The following is a 19,419-nucleotide window of genomic DNA, read 5'->3' on the forward strand; positions in this document are numbered from 1 at the left end:
TGCCAGTTTCTTTGTTCGCCTTTTCCTTGCGCATCACAGACCTTTCCTCCAGAGTTAACTTTTCTTCTTGAAAGAAAGCCTTCCCATGATGAAAGCTTTGTTTTTGAGTATCTGAAAATGCTTCTATTTGGCCTTTGTCCTTTTTCAAAAAAATTCTATTTGTTTATTTATTTATTTATGTAACCGGGAACCTGGCCCACAACCCAGGCATGTGCCCTGAGCAGGAATTGAATGGGCGACCTTTTGGTTTGCAGGCCGATGCTCAACCCACTGAGCCACACCAGTCAGGGCCAGCTTTTGTTCTTGAGAGATGCTCGCACTCAGCACCCAGTTCTAGACTGACTTAATTTTCTTAGCCTTTTGCAAATGTTGTCCCATTGATTGACTTCCTTTGTTGTTCTGAGAAGTTTAACAGCTCTCTGTGTGTAGGGCAGGGGTGTCAAACTCATTTTCATCCAGTGCCACACCAGCCTCGCGGTTGCCTTCAAAGGGCCAAATGTGATTTTAGGACTGTATAAATGTAACTACTCCTTAACAATTAAGCGAGAGCTCAGTGCTGCTGCCGAGTGCCGAGTGGAAACAAGGTGCTGGACCAGAAAAAACAAGGTGGAAGGCCGGATTGGGCCCGCAGGCCTTGTGTTTGCCGCCTGTGGTGTAGGTGATCTGTCTTTTCTCTCTGGTTGCTTTCAAAATCTTTTTCTTAGATGTTTTGAAGTTTCACTCAATGTGCCTCAATATAAATTCTCTTTTATTTATTCTGCTTGTTATATATTGCGCTTTCTGTATTTGTGAGGATACGTTTTATCAGTCTTGGAAATTTCTCAGCTCATATCCCTTCAAACGTGGCTGCTTCTCTTGCATTGTCTAGTCTCTCGGTCAGAATTCTGGTTAGGCCTATGTTAGAGTTCTTGTCTTGTCTTTCATTCCTCTTTGACTTCTCTTCTTTCCTTTCTCCTTCTCTCTCCATGTTGCACTCTGAGTAACTTCTTTAGGTTCAACTTTGAGGTCATTGATTTGCTTTCATTTTCTAATCTGCTATTTAAACCACCCATCGATTTTTTTTACTTTAAAAATTAAAGTTTTCATAATTTTTTTGTTTTTTTTTAATCTGAGCTGTTTTTGATAGTTTCTTGTTTCTTGCTTAATTTTTCTTTTTTTAAAGGGTGTTTATTTATTTATTTTGAGAGAGAGGGGAAGGGAAGTAGAAAAAGTGGGAGAGAAGCATCAATGTGTGGTTGCCTCTCACACGCCCCCTACTGGGGACCTGGCCTGCAACCCAGGCATGTGCCCTGACTGGGAATTGAACCAGCGACCCTTTGGTTCGTAGGCCAGCACTCAATCCACTGAACCACACCAGCCAGGGCTTTGCTTAATTTTTCATTTTACTATTTGGGTCTTTAAATGTTTCACATTTAATTATTTTATATTTCATAATTTTTTCAAAACTGATATTTTTAGTGTCTGAAATCCTTGGAAGTCCAAAACTGCTGTTCATAGTTATTGTTCAGTCCTGTATAGTGTTTTGTTAACTTGTTTTTTTGTTTTTTTTTTAAATTATGAGCTCATGTCATGTTGAATCTTTTGGAATCCCAAGGACCTAGACTGTTTTCCTCTAAAGGTGACTTGAGTTTGCATCTGCAGGAAGCAGGCCTGTTAGCAATCAGTGCTGCCTGTGGTGCCTTTACTGACGAAAGGGTCCCAGGTCCCATGAGGGACTCTCGGACTTGGCGTCCTTGATGTGCTGCAGGACCCGAAGTCTATTCTCCCGATACTGTGTTTGCCTTCAGAGCAAATTCTTCCCATTTGCTCAACTTGCATATTTTCTTGCTCAGGTTTTAGCTTGCTGACCTTTTATTTTCTTTCCTTCTCTTTCTCTCTCCCTTGCTCTTATTCTGGCTCTGGCTCTTTCTTTTTTGAGGGGGAAGAATGGAAGAGGAGGTAAGAAGCATTCCCAGTGATTTCCTCAGCTTAAGTCATCATTGCATTAAAAAGTGTGCCAGGCTCGCCCTGATGGGTGTCGCTTAGTGGGTTGGGCCTCATCCCACAGCCGAACACTCACAGGTTTGCGTCCCAGTCAGGGCACATGCCTGGATTGCAGGCCAGGTCCGCTGGTGGGGGCATGTGAAAGGCAGCGGATGGATGGTTCTCTCCCTCTCTCCCTCCCGTTCTGTCTCTCTAAAAATAAATAAGTAAAAGCTTTAAAAAACCCACAGTATGCCAGGTTCAAGTTGTCTCTTAAGAGGAGCATCCTTAAGGATACCTGGTCATGGTATTGCTGGAAGCAGGAGTGGCTGTCACGTTTTGTCACCTTACCTGCAGGCATTAGTGGCATCATAGTTATGAGTACTTTAACCTAAGTGTGACGTAGGTAAGGGGTTTTTATCTCCCTGAGGGAAACTAAATGTTGGGAAAGCGAGGTCACTGGGTGAGCGTGGGTGAGTCCTGCAGTTGACTCAGTGCAAACACTAACTTGCAGCTTGGGTGGGGTGGGGGATTGAATTTTCACAGGGTGACGTTGTCGGTGTGGAGCGGGGCGGGGGAAAGACCGAGGTGATGGTGACCGAAGGTGTGACTACAGTTGCCTACACTCTGGATGAGGGTCTTATTGAGTTTGGAACAGCCATTGATGACGGCAACTACACCCGGTAAGGAGCCGGGCCTCGAACCTGCAACCTGGGATGGGTTGTGACACTGGCCGTATCTAAACAGGACCTGGTGACCAAGGGGGAGATTAGACAAAAAGGGCAGACAGGTGCCTGGCCCTCTCCTCCCCGCCCCATCACCCCTATTCCTCCGTGTCTTCCTGACCCTGGACTCAGTCCGTGTGCTTTGGTTCCTTCCTTCTCCAGGGCAACAGCCTTCTTGGAGACTCTGGAAATGACCCCGGAAACCGAGGCAATGTGGAAAACCTTGAGTAAGCTGGCGCTGGAGGCGAGGCAGCTGCACATTGCTGAGAGGTGAGAGGGCCTGCAGAGCGAGGTGCCGGGCAGCGGGAAGGCTGACCACAGGGGTGTTTCACGAGTTGGGCTGCCCCTGTCCTGGGTTAAGGCCCTGCTCCCGTCCCGCGCCAGCAGATGTCAGCGAGCCCCTCCACAGTACAGTCGTTCCGAACCCTCTCACCCTGGACCGTGACAGTGTGTCTTCTGTTGTTTCTGCTTCCCCTTCTTGTAACTAGGGGCCCCTTCAAAGTTTTTAACACCCGTACCCTACAATCCAGGCATTGATGTGTATATTCTGAGTATGGTATAGAGTGCAGTTAATAGGCCGGACTTGGGGCTTCAGACTCTTAGAGTTCAAGTCTGGGCTGCATCTACCAACTTGTGCAACCTTGGAGAGACGACATAACCTTTCCAAGCCTTGGTGCCTCAACTCCCTCTGTGTGAGCTGGGGATAGAACAGAACCTGCGTTGATGGGTGGTGAAGAAGGGTGGTGGCGGTGGCAGCAGGGAGCAACCCAGAGCCTCCTGCGAACAGCACCAGCTGCAGGTGTTTGGTAAATGCCAGCTGCTGCAGTCCTGGCTGGGAGTCGTCCTGGTCTCCTTCCCCCCATGTTCCCCACAGCCAGACTGTCAGCAAGTCTGGGCGACTCTGATCCAGGGTTTTCACAACATGCCGAATGTCTTATTTGTCCAACTCTGCTGTCCCCACCCTCAAATTGGCCACCACCAGCTCCTACCTGCAGTGTTGCAATAGCCTCTTCAGTAGGCTCACTGAGACTGCTCTTACACCCTTAGGTCCATTCATCCCACAGCAGTGAGGTAATTCTTTTAAAAACATAAATTAGATCATGTCATTTTACTTGCTCAGCATCTACCAGTAGCTTACTATTGTCCTCAGCAGAAAACCCGAACTCTTCACCATGTTTGCAGGCCCTACAACGTCTGCTTCCTTCTCCTTCCAGGCACCTGCTTGCCCACTAGCCTCCACCTGCACTGGCACCCTTTCGGCCCTGCGAGCGTGCCGGGCTCCCTCCCTCCCACCCCAGGGCCTGTACTCTGGCTGCCCCTCCTGCCGGCAGTGATTCCCCCTCTACACGGCCACCCCCTCTTGTACTCAGGTCTCAGCTCAGATGCCAGCCCCTCACCCAGGCCTTCTCCGACTGCCAGCTTAAATAGTCCCTTCAGTTACTGTCTACAGTCTCACACATTTTACTTCCTTTTTAATTCTCTCCAATTCTTTTTTTCTTTGTTTACTAATTATTTGTTTCCACCAGAAACTAAGTTCCCTGAGACCAAGGCCCTCACATCTGTCTTATTCCCTCTGTGTCTTCAGTTCTGGCAAGACCAGTGCCTGGCACATAATAGATGCTTAGGATATGCCTGCTAAGCCAGTGAATTAATGATGATCCTTTAGTGATATTACCGTTACTATTATTGCATCCGTACTGTAGGTGCTTTTCCGCTTTGGGCCATGTAGCAAAAGCTCGGTTCCTGCATGAGACCAACGAGATTGCAGATCAAGTGTCTCGGGAATATGCAAGTATTACCCTTCTGATTCGTTCAGTCTCTCCAGCTGAGATTTCCCTTAGTCCTCAGCTCCATGAATCCTGGCTTTCCAGCCGTGACTGGTTTCCTCTACCCTGCCCACTGCCCCCTGCGCCCTCCAGCTGACCATTTTGGAATTGCTTGCCAAACCTCAGGCCTCTGAGCCCATGAAGTTTTTCAGCTTTCCGAGTCTGTTAGCTTCCACATTTCTCTGGCCTTCCTGTGTCGGCTTGCCCAGACAGAATGGCACCTGCAGCATGATAGGCTCACCAGAACCTCCCTTTCCCCTGCAGGGTGGAGAAGGAACAGATTTTTATCAGGTCCGAGCACGTCTAGCCATGCTGGAAAAGAACTACAAACTGGCTGAAATGATCTTCCTAGAACAGGTAATGGGAGAGGAGGGGCCAGAGGGAGGAGGTGGCCTGAAGCTATACAATTTGAGAAGGCCTCTTTAAGAAAAACTGCCCCGGAGGGGCCTGTGCAATAGGCACCCTGAAGCTTAAGCCTCTTTGAGTTTCACCAGAAATCCGCCTCTGCGTGTGTGTAAGTAAATGCCACCTGGGCTGGTATCTTAGCCAGGCCAAGGAGAGCTTGCTGACTTCTGATCCTCATGTCTTCCTGGTGTCCCTCTGCCCTCTGCCTGGGTTCCCCTAGAATGCTGTTGAGGAGGCCATGGACATGTACCAGGAGCTGCACCGCTGGGATGAGTGCATCGCGGTGGCCGAGGCCAAGGTATCAGCTGTGTCCTCTGCACAGTGCCTCAGAACTCGGTTCCACCACCATCGGAAACCCCCACTTGTCAGGGAGGCTGCAGGAACTGGAACGGTTGGGGCTGGGAGCTGACACGGTGAGGGGTGAGGACACTGGTGTCCGGGAGGATGTCCGGTGCTCCAGTGGGATTGGAGGAACATGGGGAGCAGCAGGGTGGGAAGGAGAGATGTGACTCCCCGTTCTCCTCTGCTGTGTCCCCAGGGGCACCCCGCTCTAGAAAAGCTGCGCCGGAGCTACTACCAGTGGCTGATGGACACCCAGCAAGAAGAGCGAGCCGGTGAACTGCAGGAGAGCCAAGGGGACGGGCTAGCAGCCATCAGCCTCTACCTCAAAGCGGGGCTCCCCGCCAGAGCTGCTCGGCTGGTGCTGACCCAGGAGGAGCTGCTGGCCAACACCGAGCTGGTGGAGCACATCACTGCAGCCCTCATCAAGGGGGAGCTGTATGAAAGGGTAGGGCTGGCTTCCCGTTCCTGTCCCCTATTTCCGGGGCTCAGCGCCCCTCTCCTCCCCAGAGGGGCCTTGGAGTGCTTAGCCCTCCGTGACTGGTGGCCGATTCTCTTCTTGTAGGGGCTGGTACTTGACTCTGTGTGTAGTAAGGGTTTCCTGGTAGTGATATATAGTATGTGTCAACAGGCAGGTGATCTCTTTGAGAAGATTCGAAATCCGCAGCGGGCCCTGGAGTGTTACTGTAAAGGCAGCGCCTTCATGAAAGGTTCGAGTCACCCACAACCCGTCCTTCAGTGTCGCCGACTCCAGCACATCTGTCCGGGCTCACGGGCTTCCCTTCTCCACGCCTTCACTTCTCACCTGTTTTCCACTCTCCGTTTCCCTGTCCCACTCTCCCTGAGCCCCGTCCCTGGAAGTCCGAGCTCAGTGCCTCTCCGTCTCTGGCAGCGGTGGAGCTGGCTCGGATGGCATTCCCAGCGGAGGTGGTGAGGCTAGAGGAGGCATGGGGGGACCACCTGGTGCAGCAGAAGCAGCTTGACGCAGCCATTAATCACTATATTGAAGCCAGGTATGGGCGTCTGGGGTGCAGAGGAGATCGGGTGTGCGCAAGTAGGGGCACCAAGGCCTGAAGGAAGAGCTCTCCAAACGCTGCGTGGGGAATGCCCGAGGTGTCCTTCACCGCCATCCATCTTCCTCTTTCCTCTGACACGTTTATGCCTTTCCCAACTATGCCAGGTGCTCCATTAAGGCAATTGAAGCTGCCCTGGGTGCCCGCCAGTGGAAGAAGGCAATTTATATATTAGATCTCCAGGACCGGAACACGGCGTCCAAATACTATCCCCGTGTGGCCCAGCACTATGCGTCTCTGCAGGAGTACGAGGTGAGGACCAGCCCCTTTCTGCAGCCTGAGGCTGTCAGTGCAGTGTGACAGGGAGAGGACCGAAGGGGACGTGGGGGCCCCCTCACCAAACCCTTCCTTCTAAGACCCAGCAACGCCACCACCCTGAATGGGAAAAAACGATTTACTGACCCTGTTTCATTCCAGCGTGACACTGACCCTCCTTCTGGGCCAGCACGAGTGATTCCTCGTGGATAATTCCAACTTAGCTAAAATAGAAAATCCCTTGCATGGCAGCAAGGTGAGGCCCTTTTAACTCCCATTGTGTCGCCCTCATACTGGCTTTGGCTGGTCTTTTTTCCAAAAGAGTAGAAGGCGTGGGATACCCACAGTCATCTCTTCTCCCTTACGGTACAAAAACTGCATCCCCAGCTCTATCTCCTGCAGCACAGCTGAGGTTTGTTCTCCCCCTACAGGCCGCTTTAGCTCCATTGCTCTGACCCTTTGCACCTGCCTCTCTCACCCAGATTGCTGAGGAACTCTACGTTAAGGGAGACCGGACAAAAGATGCGATAGACATGTACACCCAGGCTGGCCGCTGGGAGCAGGCCCACAAGGTAGAGAGGGCGTGGGGCCGTGGCTGGAGAGTTCCACCCTGGCGGTTGTGGTGCCGCTCTCCTTCGTCTCTGATCCGCCTCCCATTTCCCTGGGTTCCCAGAAAGCTGAGGAAGCACCAAAACACAGTCAGGGTAACTTTGATCCCTAGCCACAGGGAAAGGCAAGGAAAAAGAGAGACCCGTGTCCCCAAACCTGTAAGTCCGAAGCGCAGGTGGTCTTGGGAGCTGGGGAATCTGAAACACCATTCCTGACGCTCCAGCGGCCCTGGCAGCCGTGCTCTCGCTCCCACTCCCAGAACCCGGTGGCCACAGTAGGAGGATGGTAGTAGGAACAGAGGCCCCCAGCACACGGCATCTCTGACCCTCCTGCCTTAGTGCAATACAGTCCTCACCTGGCTTCTTACGGACTTGGAATTCCCAGCGCTGTCCGGGAGGGTGGCAGTAACCACACTCCTGTGCACGGTAGAGAGTTCAGAAGTCTATGGAGACAGGTTCCCTTCAGCCCCACCTCACTCAGAAACTGGCACCCGAGGCTACTCTTGCTTTGTGCGCACAGCTGGCGACGAAGTGCATGAGGCCAGAAGAGGTGTCGGTGCTGTACATCACCCAGGCGCAGGAGATGGAGAAGCAGGGCAAGTACCGCGAGGCTGAAAGGTGAGCAGGGGCCCCCGAGGAGGTGTGGAGGGAAAGGGAGACGGGGTCTGAGGGTGTGTCCTGTGCAGGGGTGACCCTGGCGGCAGGAATGTGGGTCTAGGAGGCCCCAGGAGTGTCTCCTTCCCCCAGGCTGTATGTGACAGTGGAAGAGCCTGATCTTGCCATCACCATGTTCAAAAAACACAAGCTGTATGACGACATGATCCGCCTGGTGGGGAAGCACCACCCAGACCTCCTCAGTGACACACACCTCCACCTGGGCAAGGTGAGCGAGCCCTTCCTCTGCCCCTGCGCACCTCTTCATCAGACAGGCCGCACCGGCCTCTCTCTCCGTGCTGACCCACTCCTCCGCAGGAGCTGGAGGCTGAGGGCCGACTTCCGGAGGCCGAGTACCACTACCTCGAGGCCCAGGAATGGAAGGCAACCGTGAACATGTACCGGTCCAATGGGCTCTGGGAAGAGGCCTACCGGGTAAGGGTCCAGGCCACACTGGGGATGCAGCCCCCCTTCCCCACTCTCAAGTGGCCATCTAATTCTACTCTGAGCGTGGGCCTCTGAAACACGTCCTCACCTGTGCCTAGAATTTCTCATGCAATCTTAAGGGTTTGTAGACCATCTGAAGTCCGTCCTTGGCCCGTGAACAGGTTAAGAGACCCAGAAACTTAGCCTTCTTCCTGTTGTTCTTGCCCCGGTACCTGATCCTTGCTGCAGCCGAGGGCGGGTCAGAGACGAGAAGGGAGCAGCCCCACGTCCCTGCACTGGCGGGCTGCCAAGTGGCTTTGCTTTACAGGTGGCCAAGGCCCACGGAGGACCTAATGCCCACAAACACGTGGCCTATCTGTGGGCCAAGAGCCTGGGAGGAGAGGCTGCAGTTCGACTGCTTAACAAGCTGGGGCTCCTAGAAGCTGCCGTGGACCACGCAGCCGACAACTGGTGAGGCGCTGAGCCTTCTCTCCCGGGCCCGTTCCAGGCAGAGCCTCCACGCTGAGGAGGAGGACTGAGGCGTAACTCAAAAGCATTTCTAAAACCTGAGGCCGAGTGAAGAGGTGTGATAAGGAGAGATCCTTGGAAGGCCTTCACAGAGAGGGAAGATGAATTAGTAACTCTTCCCCTCCTCTCAGAACAGTGTTTAATCTTTGGCTGTTCTGAGAATAAAAGTGGAGAGAGATAGCTTTTAAAGCTAAAATGCGCTAAGCCAGTATCTTACTTCTGAGTAAAGGATGTGTGATTCCGTTAAATGCAAAATGAGCTTTTCTCAAGTAAGTGTTACAGATGCCAGCAGTAGCCCTGCGTCAGTTGGAGTGCTGAGGATAGTGTCACGCGTCTCCAAGAGACTGTTTCTCTGCTACTGTAGACGTGGCTCGGGAGGAGGCGGTGGTTGTAGTGCTGTGAGGCCCACGGCCCCTTCCCCTGCCTCCCGCCCATCCCGCTCGTCCCGCGGCTAGTCTCGGGGGAGCACAGGCTTTTCCAAGTGCGTCCTGATCCACGGCGACGGTGACGTGACCATGACCAGACTGCGTGCCTATGTTTCTTCACGTCTCCCTGTGTTTCTGTATCGGTTCAGGCAATTGTCTTTCTTAATCTCTCCCTTCCCCTCATTTCTTGCCTCTTCTCTGTTTTTCTCTTCCCTGCTCTTTCTCTTATAAAAGGAAGTACTGAGTAGGCGAACCTTCTCTGCACCTTCCCTTTCAGCTCCTTTGACTTTGCTTTTGAACTCTCCCGGCTGGCCCTCAAGCACAAAACCCCCGAGATTCATCTCCGATACGCTATGTACCTGGAGGATGAGGTATGGATTTGATCCTCCATTGCCCTTGACCCTGACCACGGAGTCTCCTTTCCACCCCCCAGCCCACTGCACCAGGGGTTCCCACGGCTGCCTGTGACGCCAGTCTCCTCATCACGTGCGCCTGCCCCGCTCTTCCTATAGGGTAAATTTGAAGAGGCTGAAGCGGAATTCATCAGGGCTGGCAAACCCAAGGAAGCGGTCCTCATGTGAGTGACCCCAGAAATTCCAAAATCCTGTCCCCCCGAGCCCGGCCCCAGGGCCTCTCACAGTCCCCCTCACCTTCACCCAAACCTAGGCCCGGTGAACGGTGCGCCCTTCAGTGGCGTGCCCATTTGTTCCCGCCGTCGAGGCCTCAGCCCCGTGCTTAGCCTCTCCTGGGTCCCCATCTGGGGGCAGGTTTGTCCACAACCAGGACTGGGAGGCCGCTCAGCGCGTGGCCGAGGCCCACGACCCTGACAGCGTCGCTGAGGTGCTCGTGGGGCAGGCCCGGGTGGCCTTGGAGGAGAAGGACTTTCAGAAAGCGGAAGGACTGCTGCTTCGGGCCCAGAGACCAGGCTTGGCCCTCAATTACTATAAGGTGGGACACCGCAGTCAGGGCCGTGAGGGGAGGGGAAGGGCATACCTGAGCGCTGCACAGACCTCTGGTACCGAGAAAGGTCAGGCTAGCACTGGGGAGGGGAAGGAGAGACAGAGGAAGGAGGAAAGAGGTTCAAGACCCAGGAATCGGGGGGCCGTGCCACGTGGGCAGCCATGGAAAGTTGTCATGCCTTCCTCTGCCCTCCCGATACCTGAAACTCTGAGCAGGAGGCTGGATTATGGAGCGATGCCCTGCGGATCTGCAAGGACTACGTGCCTGGCCAGCTGGAGGCTCTGCAGGAAGAGTATGAGCGGGAAGCTACCAAGAAGGGGGCCAGGTATGAAGCCAGGGGCCGGGAAATGTGGGCAGGGCTGGGGGTGGGTCATAAAATGCGCACAGGATAGGCCACGCCGCCCCTGCGCATTCCCGTCACGAGTAGTGGAGTAGTGCCGTCTCCACAGGGGCATGGAGGGGCTGGTGGAACAAGCTCGCCAGTGGGAGCAGGCCGGGGAGTACAGCCGTGCTGTGGACTGCTACCTCAAAGTGCGGGACGTGGGGAGCAGCAGCCTGGTGGAGAAGTGCTGGATGAAGGTGAGGCCGCCACGCCCTGCCTGGCCGCCGCCTCCCCAGGCCCCATTCACGCCCAGCATTCCTTTGCGGACATTCATCGCTTTTTTCCTCTTTCTGTTTTCAGTCAGGTAGTAGGTGTCTGTTGAGTGCTTGCTAGATGTTAGGTTCAGAACCTCCAAAGGCTGTAAAAGGGGGTGTCTTACAGCCCTAACAGTAAGAAATTGGGGCAATTTAGACAGACATGTGGCTCAGTTCATTAATATTGTATCTGAATGAGGTAACCACTCAGTGACCACTAAAGCGTGTGATTCAAAGTGAAGTTCAGAGAAGGTTGAGATCTCCGGGGGCTGCAGGGGCCTGGGAGGCTTTGGGAGGCAAATTCTAGGGCCCCGAGCTGGAGCCAGACGGAGCTCAGGGAGGAAGCAGAGGCTCCCCTCCACCCAGCACCTGGAAAGAAGCCTCCAGCAGACCAAGCCAAGCCGATGTGTTTCATCAATTCTAGGACATATAAACAGTCACATGTTAGTGTCTTTGACATTGGGATCCATGTACAGTTTCATGCCTTAGATTCAGGCAAATGTGGTATTAGGTGCTGTGAGCGGTGAGATTGATCAGCCCCCTAAATAAAATGTTGGTGCGGTGATGCCCTTGCAGAATTTCCCTTAGGCTTCTGAGGCCTTGTCACTGAACAGCCCATAGAAGCTAGAGGGGAAGGAAGTAAAAAGAAGGAGTGATGATTGTTCTGAGAGTTTAGTGGATTTTACTTTTATTTTTTAAAGATTTTATTTGTTTTTAGAGAGAGGGGAAGGGAGGGAGAAAGGGAGAGAAACATCGATGTGTGGTTGCCTCTCACATGCCCCCTACTGGAGACCTGGCCCACAGCCCAGGTATGTGCTCTGACTGGGAATCAAACTGGTGACTCTTTGGTTTGCAGGCCCACGCTCAATCCACTGAGCCACACCAGCCAGGGCAGAGTTTAGTGGATTTTAGCCAGCAAGTATAATATTTATTAAGCATCTGCTGTGTCTTATTCTGAGGCATTGCTTATTGGGGTCTGTGCACGACTATACCTTCTTCAGATTGGGCAGAGGATGGCTTCCTGGGTGGGGGAACTTTAAGCTACGAAGGGTTTGGCAGGTAAAGAAAGACAGGCAAGAACAGGTGGGGGAAAGTCCAGGAGGACTAGCGTGGTCTGTAGCTAAATTAGGCCACATGGAAATTAACATCTGAGGAGGCTGTCAGCATCACAGTGGAAACAGAGTGAGCTTATGGAACGCTAGGGTTTGTAGAGTTACTGACTGTGGGTTGGAAGGTGTCTCTAAGGTCACCTAGACCAGCACTGTCCAACAGAAATGCAATGCAAGTCACACACGTAACTGAACATTTTCTAGTAGCCACATTCAAATGAGTAAAAAGAAACAGGTGAAAATACAGCATTTTACCTAACCCAATATACCTAAACTATTATTCCAACATGTAATCAGTATAAACACATGTTGAGATATGTACGGTATACTTCTTTTTCCGTACTAAGTCTTCGAAATGCAGTGTGCATGCAGGCTCACAGCACGTCCCAGCTGAGACGCCGCACGTGACTGGTGGCCGCTGTTCTGGACACTGCGAGTCTGGACCAACCATCATTCTTATCATGCAGAAACTGAGGCTCAGAGAAGCCCCACACAAATACTTACAAAACATCCTGGACTGCTATTTAGGGTTTCTTTACCTACACCCTGGACTGCTATTTAGGGTTTCTTTACCTACACCGTGTTACCAAGATCCTATTTGTGACAAAGAACTTGAGAAACCAGTTTGTCGAAGGTGACAGGACCAAGTACAGTGACCTTAGCAAGGAGTGTCTGAAAGAGGACGAGCCGGGAGGCGCTGATGGCCCACGAGGCGGGCTTTTCCTAGGAGGGTGGAAGGTGAGGGAGAGTTCATTTAAAAGAGCAAGTTGGCAACTGGAGGGAGAAGACAGACCAGGCTGAAGACCCCCGGCGGTCCTTGTCCCTCCCACCCGTCTCCCTCTTCTGTTCAACCACTCAGGCAGCCGAGCTCTCCATCAAGTTTCTGCCTCCGCAGCGCAGTCTGGAAGTGGTTCGGGCTGTAGGACCCCAGCTGATTGGAATTGGGAAGCACTGTGCAGTAAGTAGGGCGCTGGGGCTGAAGAGACACAGGTTCTGCAGAGGCAGGGGAATGGCGACGTCGACACCCAGGCAGGTGTGCGCTGGGCCTCGGCAGGCGTGGCATGCCGTTGTGGGGACACCGAGGGAAGAGTTCACAGAGGGCGAACTGAGGCGTGGGGAGGAAAGATGGCCCCCCATCTCAGGTTTCCCTCCATGCAGGCTGCGGAGCTCTACCTGAACCTGGACCTAGTCAAGGAAGCCATCGACGCTTTCATGGAGGCGGAGGAGTGGAACAAGGCCAAGCGCGTGGCCAAGGAGTTAGATCCCCGGTGAGCTTGCTGCCCTTTCTCCCTGGGAAATTCTCTTACTTCCTTTTGTAAAAACTAAGATTAGAGAAAGTTCTCGTGGGAAGGGTGTGACGTGAGACCATCTGGGACCGTGGAGTGTCAAATCTCTGCACATCTTCGCAGGTATGAAGACTATGTGGACCAGCATTATAAAGACTTCCTCAAGGACCAGGGCAAAGTGGACTCGGTGAGACTTGAGGAGCTAGCAGGGGGCAGAACACACAAGGGGGCTTGAGATTCTCCCCCTCATGCCTCTCCCCTAACTCTGTCTTTTCGATGGATCCGTAGCTGGTGGGTGTGGATGTGGTGGCCGCCCTGGACCTGTACGTGGAGCAGGGCCAGTGGGACAAGTGCATCGAAACAGCCACCAAGCAGGTACCGCTCTCTTCCTCCCATTCCCAGCTCTTCTGTACATGTTCCCGGGCCCCCCCACCTGCCCCTACCTGTCCCTTACTTCCTGAAAGCCCAAACCCTAGAGACGCCCGATCAACACCAGAGCGCCTAGTCTTCCACACTCTGAAATCAGGGTCAGAGGCCAAGGGGGCCTGGCTGGCACGTGCCCTTTGCCTCCTAAACAAATCCACAGTCTCAAGTTACCCGCTCCCCCCCCCCCCCCCACTGTCTGGTCTTGCTAATCCCAACCTCTCCCATGCTTTCCCCACCTCCGGGACAGAACTACAAGATCCTGCACAAGTACGTGGCTTTGTATGCAACTCACCTGATCCGAGAGGGTGGCTACGCCCAGGCACTGGCCCTGTATGTGCAACACGGAGCCCCTGCTAACCCACAGGTACCAGCCTGTCCTTGGGGTGAACGTTTCCTTCTCCTCGAGAACCACCCTCCCCTCAGGAGCTGTCTTTGTTAGGGATTCTTTAATCAGTGTCAGGCCCAGAGACTCCACCCAGTCTCTCCAAAACAAATGGCCTCTCTGGAGATTTACCCTTTGAAAAAACACCAACCTCCCAAGCTTTTACCTACTACAAGGGAACAGCCTTTCAGAAATGAATCCCACACAAGCCTCCAGGGCCTTGACTGCCCCCAGTGAAGGTACACCACCGGCCCCTCTGAGCATCACAGCTCTCTGGAACGCAAGCCACTCCCACTGTGACTGCACGCAATCCCACATTTCCCCGCAGTCACAGAGCACCAGTTAGTAAGAAATAGTTATCTTCACCCCCACTGGTGTAATTCAGTGGGTTGGGCATCGTCCTGCAAACCAGGAGGTTGCTGGTTCGATTCCTGGTCAAGGCACACGCCTGGGTTACAGATTCAGTCCCTTGGTCCCTGGTCGAGAAGCTTGCGAAAGGCAGCTGCTAGATGTTTCTCTCCCTCCCTCCCCTGCTAAAATCAAAAATTAAAATTGAAAAAAGTATTTGCTTACTCTTCATTCTCTTTCGTAAAAAATAACACTTTCTCCATCACTGTCCCACAGTTCCTCCCCACGCACATTACAGCCCGTCTTCCTTTCTTTGACCCACTTCCACTGACTTGCTCTCCAGCTGTGCCCGCCTCACTCGGCTCCTCTCACCCCTCTCCCTTCAGAACTTCAACATCTACAAAAGGATCTTCACCGACGTGGTGAGCTCACCCGGGACCAACAGCGCTGAGGCCTACCACACCTGGGCTGACCTCCGGGATGTCCTCTTCAACCTGGTGCGCAAGTTGGGCCGATTAGTGTCCCTGTCTTGTCTCCTTTCCTGCCCTTAAACCTCTCATGTATTGTACCTTCCTCTGTCCAGGTGGCCACCAGTTGACCACTCTGTGGCCTGGTACTCTGACCCCTGACCCAGGTTATACTCTCTGCCTGCTCTAGTGTGAAAACCTGGTGAAGTCCAGTGAGGCCAACTCTGCAGCCCACGAGGAGTTTGAGACGATGCTGCTGATAGCCCACTACTACGCCGCCCGCTCTGCAGCCCAGAGTGTCAAACAGCTGGTGAGGTGGCGGGGAGGGGCACTCGGGCTTGTGGGCGCTCCTTTGAACGCGTTAAATCGACTGAATTCACGTTCTGGGTTCTCAAGCTTGACCCAGTTCTCTCCTAGCTTCTTTTCTGTTTAAATAAACCTTGACTCCCTGCTGAGGTGGTTTTCTCCCTGCCTTTGATCTTCTTAGGGCTGTGTGCCCACACAGCTCCCGCCTCATTACACTTTAACACTCAGATTCCACGATCTCTGCGTCGGCCTCTCATACACCTACCTTCGGCTTGTTCATCATAGTATTCAATGTACTGCAGCGATTTTCAACCCTTTTCATCCAGTAATATAATATATCAGCGATTTTCAGTCTTTTCCATCACATAAACGAATTACTAAAATTCTGTGGCACACCAAAAAATATGTTGACAATCTGACACACAAAAAAACAGGTATAATTTTTGACTCACTCACACCAGGCGGCTATTGTTGTGTTGGCTGTTGTCATTTTTTTATGTGACAATCTAAGGGAAAAGAGGGCAGCCCCTGACTCAGTGGTCAGGTATTGCATGTTTTAAAAGTTCTTGTAGCACATTGGCTCAAAACCAATGTTGTATCATGATTTCATGCACTTGGTTGGTAGAATTCTAGACGTGGAAGGAAATTTAGAAGTCATCTGTGCCCAGTCCTGTGCAGATGAAAATAACTAAGACCCAGAACAGCTGGAGACCCAGCGCAGTTTAGTAATGATGGTTGGTTTTCCGGCTCCGTGGCTGCCTGAATCATAAGATCACTGGTCTGCTTGCTTGGCCACCGAAGGGCCAAGGTCATAACGCTCTGACTTTAATCTGTAGGAAACGGTGGCTGCCAAGCTTTCTGTTTCACTTTTACGTCACACCCAGCTACTACCTGCAGACAAAGCCTTCTACGAAGCAGGCATTGCAGCCAAGGTGAGCTGGGAGGAGGAAGGGTGCGGTTGAGGAGATAAGGAAATCCGAGGTTGGAAGGCAGACTTAATCCTGTCTGCTCGGGAAGAGCAGAGCTGCGTGTGGGACTGACGTTATGGAGGATACCCGTTTCCTGTATCTTCCTGGATTCTTCCCCCCGCATCCTGTAAAAGCAGCATCCAAGCCCAGCTGCTCACCCCCACTTGCAACTTTTCTCTGTTGCAGGCAGTTGGCTGGGAGAACATGGCATTCATCTTCCTCAACCGCTTTTTGGATCTGACGGATGTGAGTAGGGAGGTGGTGCCCGCAGGCGGGGAGGTTTTGCTGGTCACAGCTGTGCCTATCTCATGACAGCTTACCCTGCCACAGGCAATCGAGGAAGGGACTCTGGATGCCCTTGACCACTCTGACTTTCAGGACACAGACATTCCCTTTGAAGTGCCTCTCCCAGCCAAGCAGCATGTACCAGTAAGGACACACGATTGGAGAAGGGGAGGCTCACCAGTGCGCATGCACTGAGAAGGGAGGACATGTTAGGATGGTCCTCCCAACACTTTGTACCAGCTGTCAGTCAACCATGGCCTCAGTCCTCACTGGTCCTTTAGTGACAGTAGAAGCAGAGTAAAAAAGCTAAGGCTGTGACTGGGACCCCTAATTCAAAGAGGACCATTCATGGGTGAAAGGACGAGGCTTAGCAATCCTCCCCACTTGCCGCCCACCATTTGCCCTGCCTTGCCCTGTGTGAAGCTGCTGCTCCCTGCGTCCTTCCCAGGAGGCTCAGAGAGAAGAGGTTCGAGACTGGGTGCTCACAGTCTCAATGGACCAGCGGCTAGAGCAGGTTCTACCTCGGGATGAACGCGGTGCCTACGAGGCTTCCCTGGTGGCGGCGAGCACTGGCGTTCGGGCACTGCCCTGCCTCATTACAGGTACAGAACCCCAGAGCGCCGTGTATTCTGGGGTAGGTGGAAGGGAGGGGGAAACAGCAGGGTCGACTCTCCTGTGGTTCAGTAAAGGATGCAGAACATCCAACTCCCTACCCCTCAATGAATCTTTGTTTTCCCCCTCAATCCCTCTCAAACCCCAGTTCATCTCTTTTTCTTCCCCCACAGGATACCCCATTCTGAGGAATAAAATTGAATTTAAGCGGCCAGGGAAGGCGGCTAATAAGGACAACTGGAATAAGTTCCTTATGGCTATCAAGGTTTGAGCAGGAGACTTGCAGGGTGGGGCAGGGAGAGCAGGGTGGGGCAGCGCTGCAGAAAACAGACCACTAGTGGGTGGGTGGGACTGTCAAGAAGGCAGGTGCAGGCCCTGAACCCAGCTGCCCACACTGATGGAGCGGATTTTCTTTAGAGCAGGCATGTTTTTCTCAGCCCTGATGAGTTCCTCTGACGTTCTTTCTGTTTGCTCACAGACCTCCCACAGCCCGGTGTGCCAGGATGTGCTGAAATTCATTAGTCAGTGGTGCGGAGGGCTCCCGAGCACCAGCTTTTCCTTTCAGTAACTGGCAGAGCTCAGGGAGGAATACTAAGTTCTTTCCTTCATTAAACTCTTGTGACTAACAGAGATTGCTGTATTCTTTGATCAAGGTCACCCTCAATACCAGCCCAGTGCCCTTTCCCCCCCAAATCAGAACCAAATAGAAGAAAAGTTCTTTTATTACAATGTTTATGTCATCCTAGAGGTCAGTGGAAAGCCGTGTGCACTGAGCCTTTGGATTAGCAGCACCTGCTTGACGGAAGGGAGAACCTGGATCAGAGCTCGAGCAGGAGAGCAAGGGACTAGACTCAATTCTAAGAGCAGTGCCCTGCCCCTGCCCTCTCCCAGGCCACAATCCTCATGGCCAATTACCTGTCCTAAGCCCAGCTTTTCTGTGATGCCTGGATTTCTTGATTTTGACCCAGCAGCTGCTCACTATCCTGCCTATTACATTTAGGATGTTCAAGCTCTCTCAGTTCCTCCAGCTGCAGAAGAGAGTGGAGTTAGTACTCTGGCCCTGAATTACAGTCCGGCACCTTTTCAACACAGCCAATCTGTGTTGCATGAACTCTTCCTGTTCACCTTCCTTACCTGCCCCTGTAGCCTTTCCTTCCTGAACGGTCCAACCCCAAGGAGGGTGAGGGCTGCCACACAGCAGTAACCAGACAGAGCAGCCTCCACTGCGGACATGAGCAGAGAAGGAATCCAGAGAGCCAAGGCTGTATCCTGAAAGGTGAAGAGGAAGGATGGAGGGTAGACCAGGAAGGAGCAGGGCAGGAGTGGCAAATCGGAACAAGGCTTTGGGGGCTGCAAAACTAAGAAGACACACTCACATAGATTCTTGTGGGGTCAAAGGGGCAGTCAGCGTGTCCAGGCCCCTGATCCAGTGGTACCAAAGGATCCAGCAGTCCTGGATGGCAGTCGGCAATGAGCCGGCGACCACCATTGGCCACAGTAAGTGACACAGCGAGGAGGAGGCCCACGGAGCAAGCAGCGGACAAGAGCAGGTTCACCAGAGCTACTGCCAGCAGGGCCCAGTGCTGACAGGGTCGGAAGATCGGGTGAGCAGCCTGGGGTGGCTGGCTGTCCCACTGACTCTCCCACTGGGTCTCTCTATTCAGGGCTCCTCCTCCCCACTTGAAGTTGAGTCAGCCCCCATTTCCCTGACTCGAGGCCCCCTCATTTAAGCTACAGGAATCCCCTCTCACCAGTCGTGGGCGAAAGAGATTCCTGGATGCCATGAGGGCCACAAGTCCCAAGGAAACACTCTAGAAGACACAAAGCCTGAATGAGGCCCAGGTTGTTCTGGGCAGGGCACGCCGCCCGCCCCGTAATTCAGCCCGCCCGTCACACTCACCAGCAGCCCCGAGCCCACAGAGATGACATTGGCCGTGGTGTACTCTGGGGTGACGCCCCCTCGGGGGTTGGCAACATGCCGCAAAACGGTACCATGCAGCACGGCCCCCAGCAGCAGGTTCACGTGGCCCACCAGGATGAGGGCGAGGCCCACGCGCATAAGCCGCCAAGGGCCCCGGGCTGCGTCTGCGGAGCGCGGGGGAGGGGCAAGCCTGAGCCCAAGGGAAACCAGGAAAGCCCGCGCGGTTACCCCGAGCTACCCGGGGGCCCCGGGAGCTTGGGAGGGGTTCGGGTGGGTACAGGAGAACGAGACCAAAGGGACCAAAGGAACGGTAAGTTACCGAATCTGCAGGCGCGGCAGCACCGCATTGTCCCTTCGCCGGGCCGGGCAGGGCAGCTCTACCTGGCCCGCCCCGCCCGCACTCGCAGGCCGGCCCCGCCCACTGCCACCTGAAGGCCCGGCCTCCGGCCCGCTCCCCCTAGCGGCGAGGCATGCGTGCGCACACAGG

The 19,419-nt window shown here is 53.4% G+C and overlaps 2 protein-coding genes across 3 annotated transcripts in view; one reads left to right on the plus strand and one right to left on the minus strand.

Annotated features, from left to right (window-relative positions):
- The window catches only part of IFT172 (intraflagellar transport 172), a 32,744-nt gene extending 15,103 nt beyond the window's left edge, over positions 1-17,641 (plus strand). Inside the window, exons 17-48 of one of the 2 annotated variants that reach the window (XM_045844581.1) lie at positions 2,509-2,645; positions 2,850-2,957; positions 4,391-4,475; positions 4,778-4,870; positions 5,139-5,216; positions 5,457-5,705; positions 5,889-5,967; positions 6,150-6,270; positions 6,438-6,582; positions 7,068-7,157; positions 7,714-7,811; positions 7,941-8,076; positions 8,166-8,282; positions 8,602-8,744; positions 9,504-9,597; positions 9,739-9,803; positions 9,994-10,174; positions 10,402-10,511; positions 10,636-10,765; positions 12,791-12,889; positions 13,090-13,199; positions 13,341-13,404; positions 13,506-13,592; positions 13,891-14,007; positions 14,760-14,870; positions 15,031-15,150; positions 15,983-16,078; positions 16,301-16,360; positions 16,445-16,543; positions 16,848-17,001; positions 17,185-17,276; positions 17,490-17,641. In XM_045844581.1, coding sequence (XP_045700537.1) covers positions 2,509-2,645; positions 2,850-2,957; positions 4,391-4,475; positions 4,778-4,870; positions 5,139-5,216; positions 5,457-5,705; positions 5,889-5,967; positions 6,150-6,270; positions 6,438-6,582; positions 7,068-7,157; positions 7,714-7,811; positions 7,941-8,076; positions 8,166-8,282; positions 8,602-8,744; positions 9,504-9,597; positions 9,739-9,803; positions 9,994-10,174; positions 10,402-10,511; positions 10,636-10,765; positions 12,791-12,889; positions 13,090-13,199; positions 13,341-13,404; positions 13,506-13,592; positions 13,891-14,007; positions 14,760-14,870; positions 15,031-15,150; positions 15,983-16,078; positions 16,301-16,360; positions 16,445-16,543; positions 16,848-17,001; positions 17,185-17,276; positions 17,490-17,579 — 3,558 coding nt within the window. In that variant the 3' untranslated portion in view covers positions 17,580-17,641. The remainder of the gene's footprint in view (positions 1-2,508; positions 2,646-2,849; positions 2,958-4,390; positions 4,476-4,777; positions 4,871-5,138; positions 5,217-5,456; positions 5,706-5,888; positions 5,968-6,149; positions 6,271-6,437; positions 6,583-7,067; positions 7,158-7,713; positions 7,812-7,940; positions 8,077-8,165; positions 8,283-8,601; positions 8,745-9,503; positions 9,598-9,738; positions 9,804-9,993; positions 10,175-10,401; positions 10,512-10,635; positions 10,766-12,790; positions 12,890-13,089; positions 13,200-13,340; positions 13,405-13,505; positions 13,593-13,890; positions 14,008-14,759; positions 14,871-15,030; positions 15,151-15,982; positions 16,079-16,300; positions 16,361-16,444; positions 16,544-16,847; positions 17,002-17,184; positions 17,277-17,489) is intronic. The other variant, XM_045844582.1, reaches the window with a different exon arrangement.
- A 74-nt stretch (positions 17,642-17,715) lies between these two features.
- On the minus strand, positions 17,716-19,416 carry KRTCAP3 (keratinocyte associated protein 3). Its single transcript, XM_045844485.1, has 7 exons — positions 19,252-19,416; positions 18,912-19,096; positions 18,763-18,822; positions 18,388-18,594; positions 18,146-18,280; positions 17,927-18,039; positions 17,716-17,803 (listed from the first exon to the last, which is right to left on the minus strand). The coding sequence occupies exons 1-6, from the start codon at positions 19,277-19,279 to the stop codon at positions 17,932-17,934; spliced, it is 723 nt and encodes a 240-aa protein (XP_045700441.1). The 5' UTR covers positions 19,280-19,416; the 3' UTR covers positions 17,716-17,803; positions 17,927-17,931.
- Between the last annotated feature and the right edge of the window lie 3 nt (positions 19,417-19,419).

Source organism: Phyllostomus hastatus, unplaced genomic scaffold (assembly GCF_019186645.2).
Source record: "Phyllostomus hastatus isolate PE091 unplaced genomic scaffold, TTU_PhHast_1.1 phas_contig_402, whole genome shotgun sequence".
Taxonomy (NCBI): domain Eukaryota; kingdom Metazoa; phylum Chordata; class Mammalia; order Chiroptera; family Phyllostomidae; genus Phyllostomus; species Phyllostomus hastatus.

Excerpts from the sequence above, each read along its gene's own strand:
- KRTCAP3 (XM_045844485.1), bottom strand. The coding sequence starts at position 19,279 with ATGCGGTGCTGCCGCGCCTGCAGATTCG. Across the intron at positions 18,823-18,911 it reads CTGTGGGCTCGGGGCTGCTG|AGTGTTTCCTTGGGACTTGT; the intron begins GTGAGTGTGACG and ends TGTGTCTTCTAG. Across the intron at positions 18,281-18,387 it reads TTGACCCCACAAGAATCTAT|GATACAGCCTTGGCTCTCTG; the intron begins GTGAGTGTGTCT and ends TTCACCTTTCAG.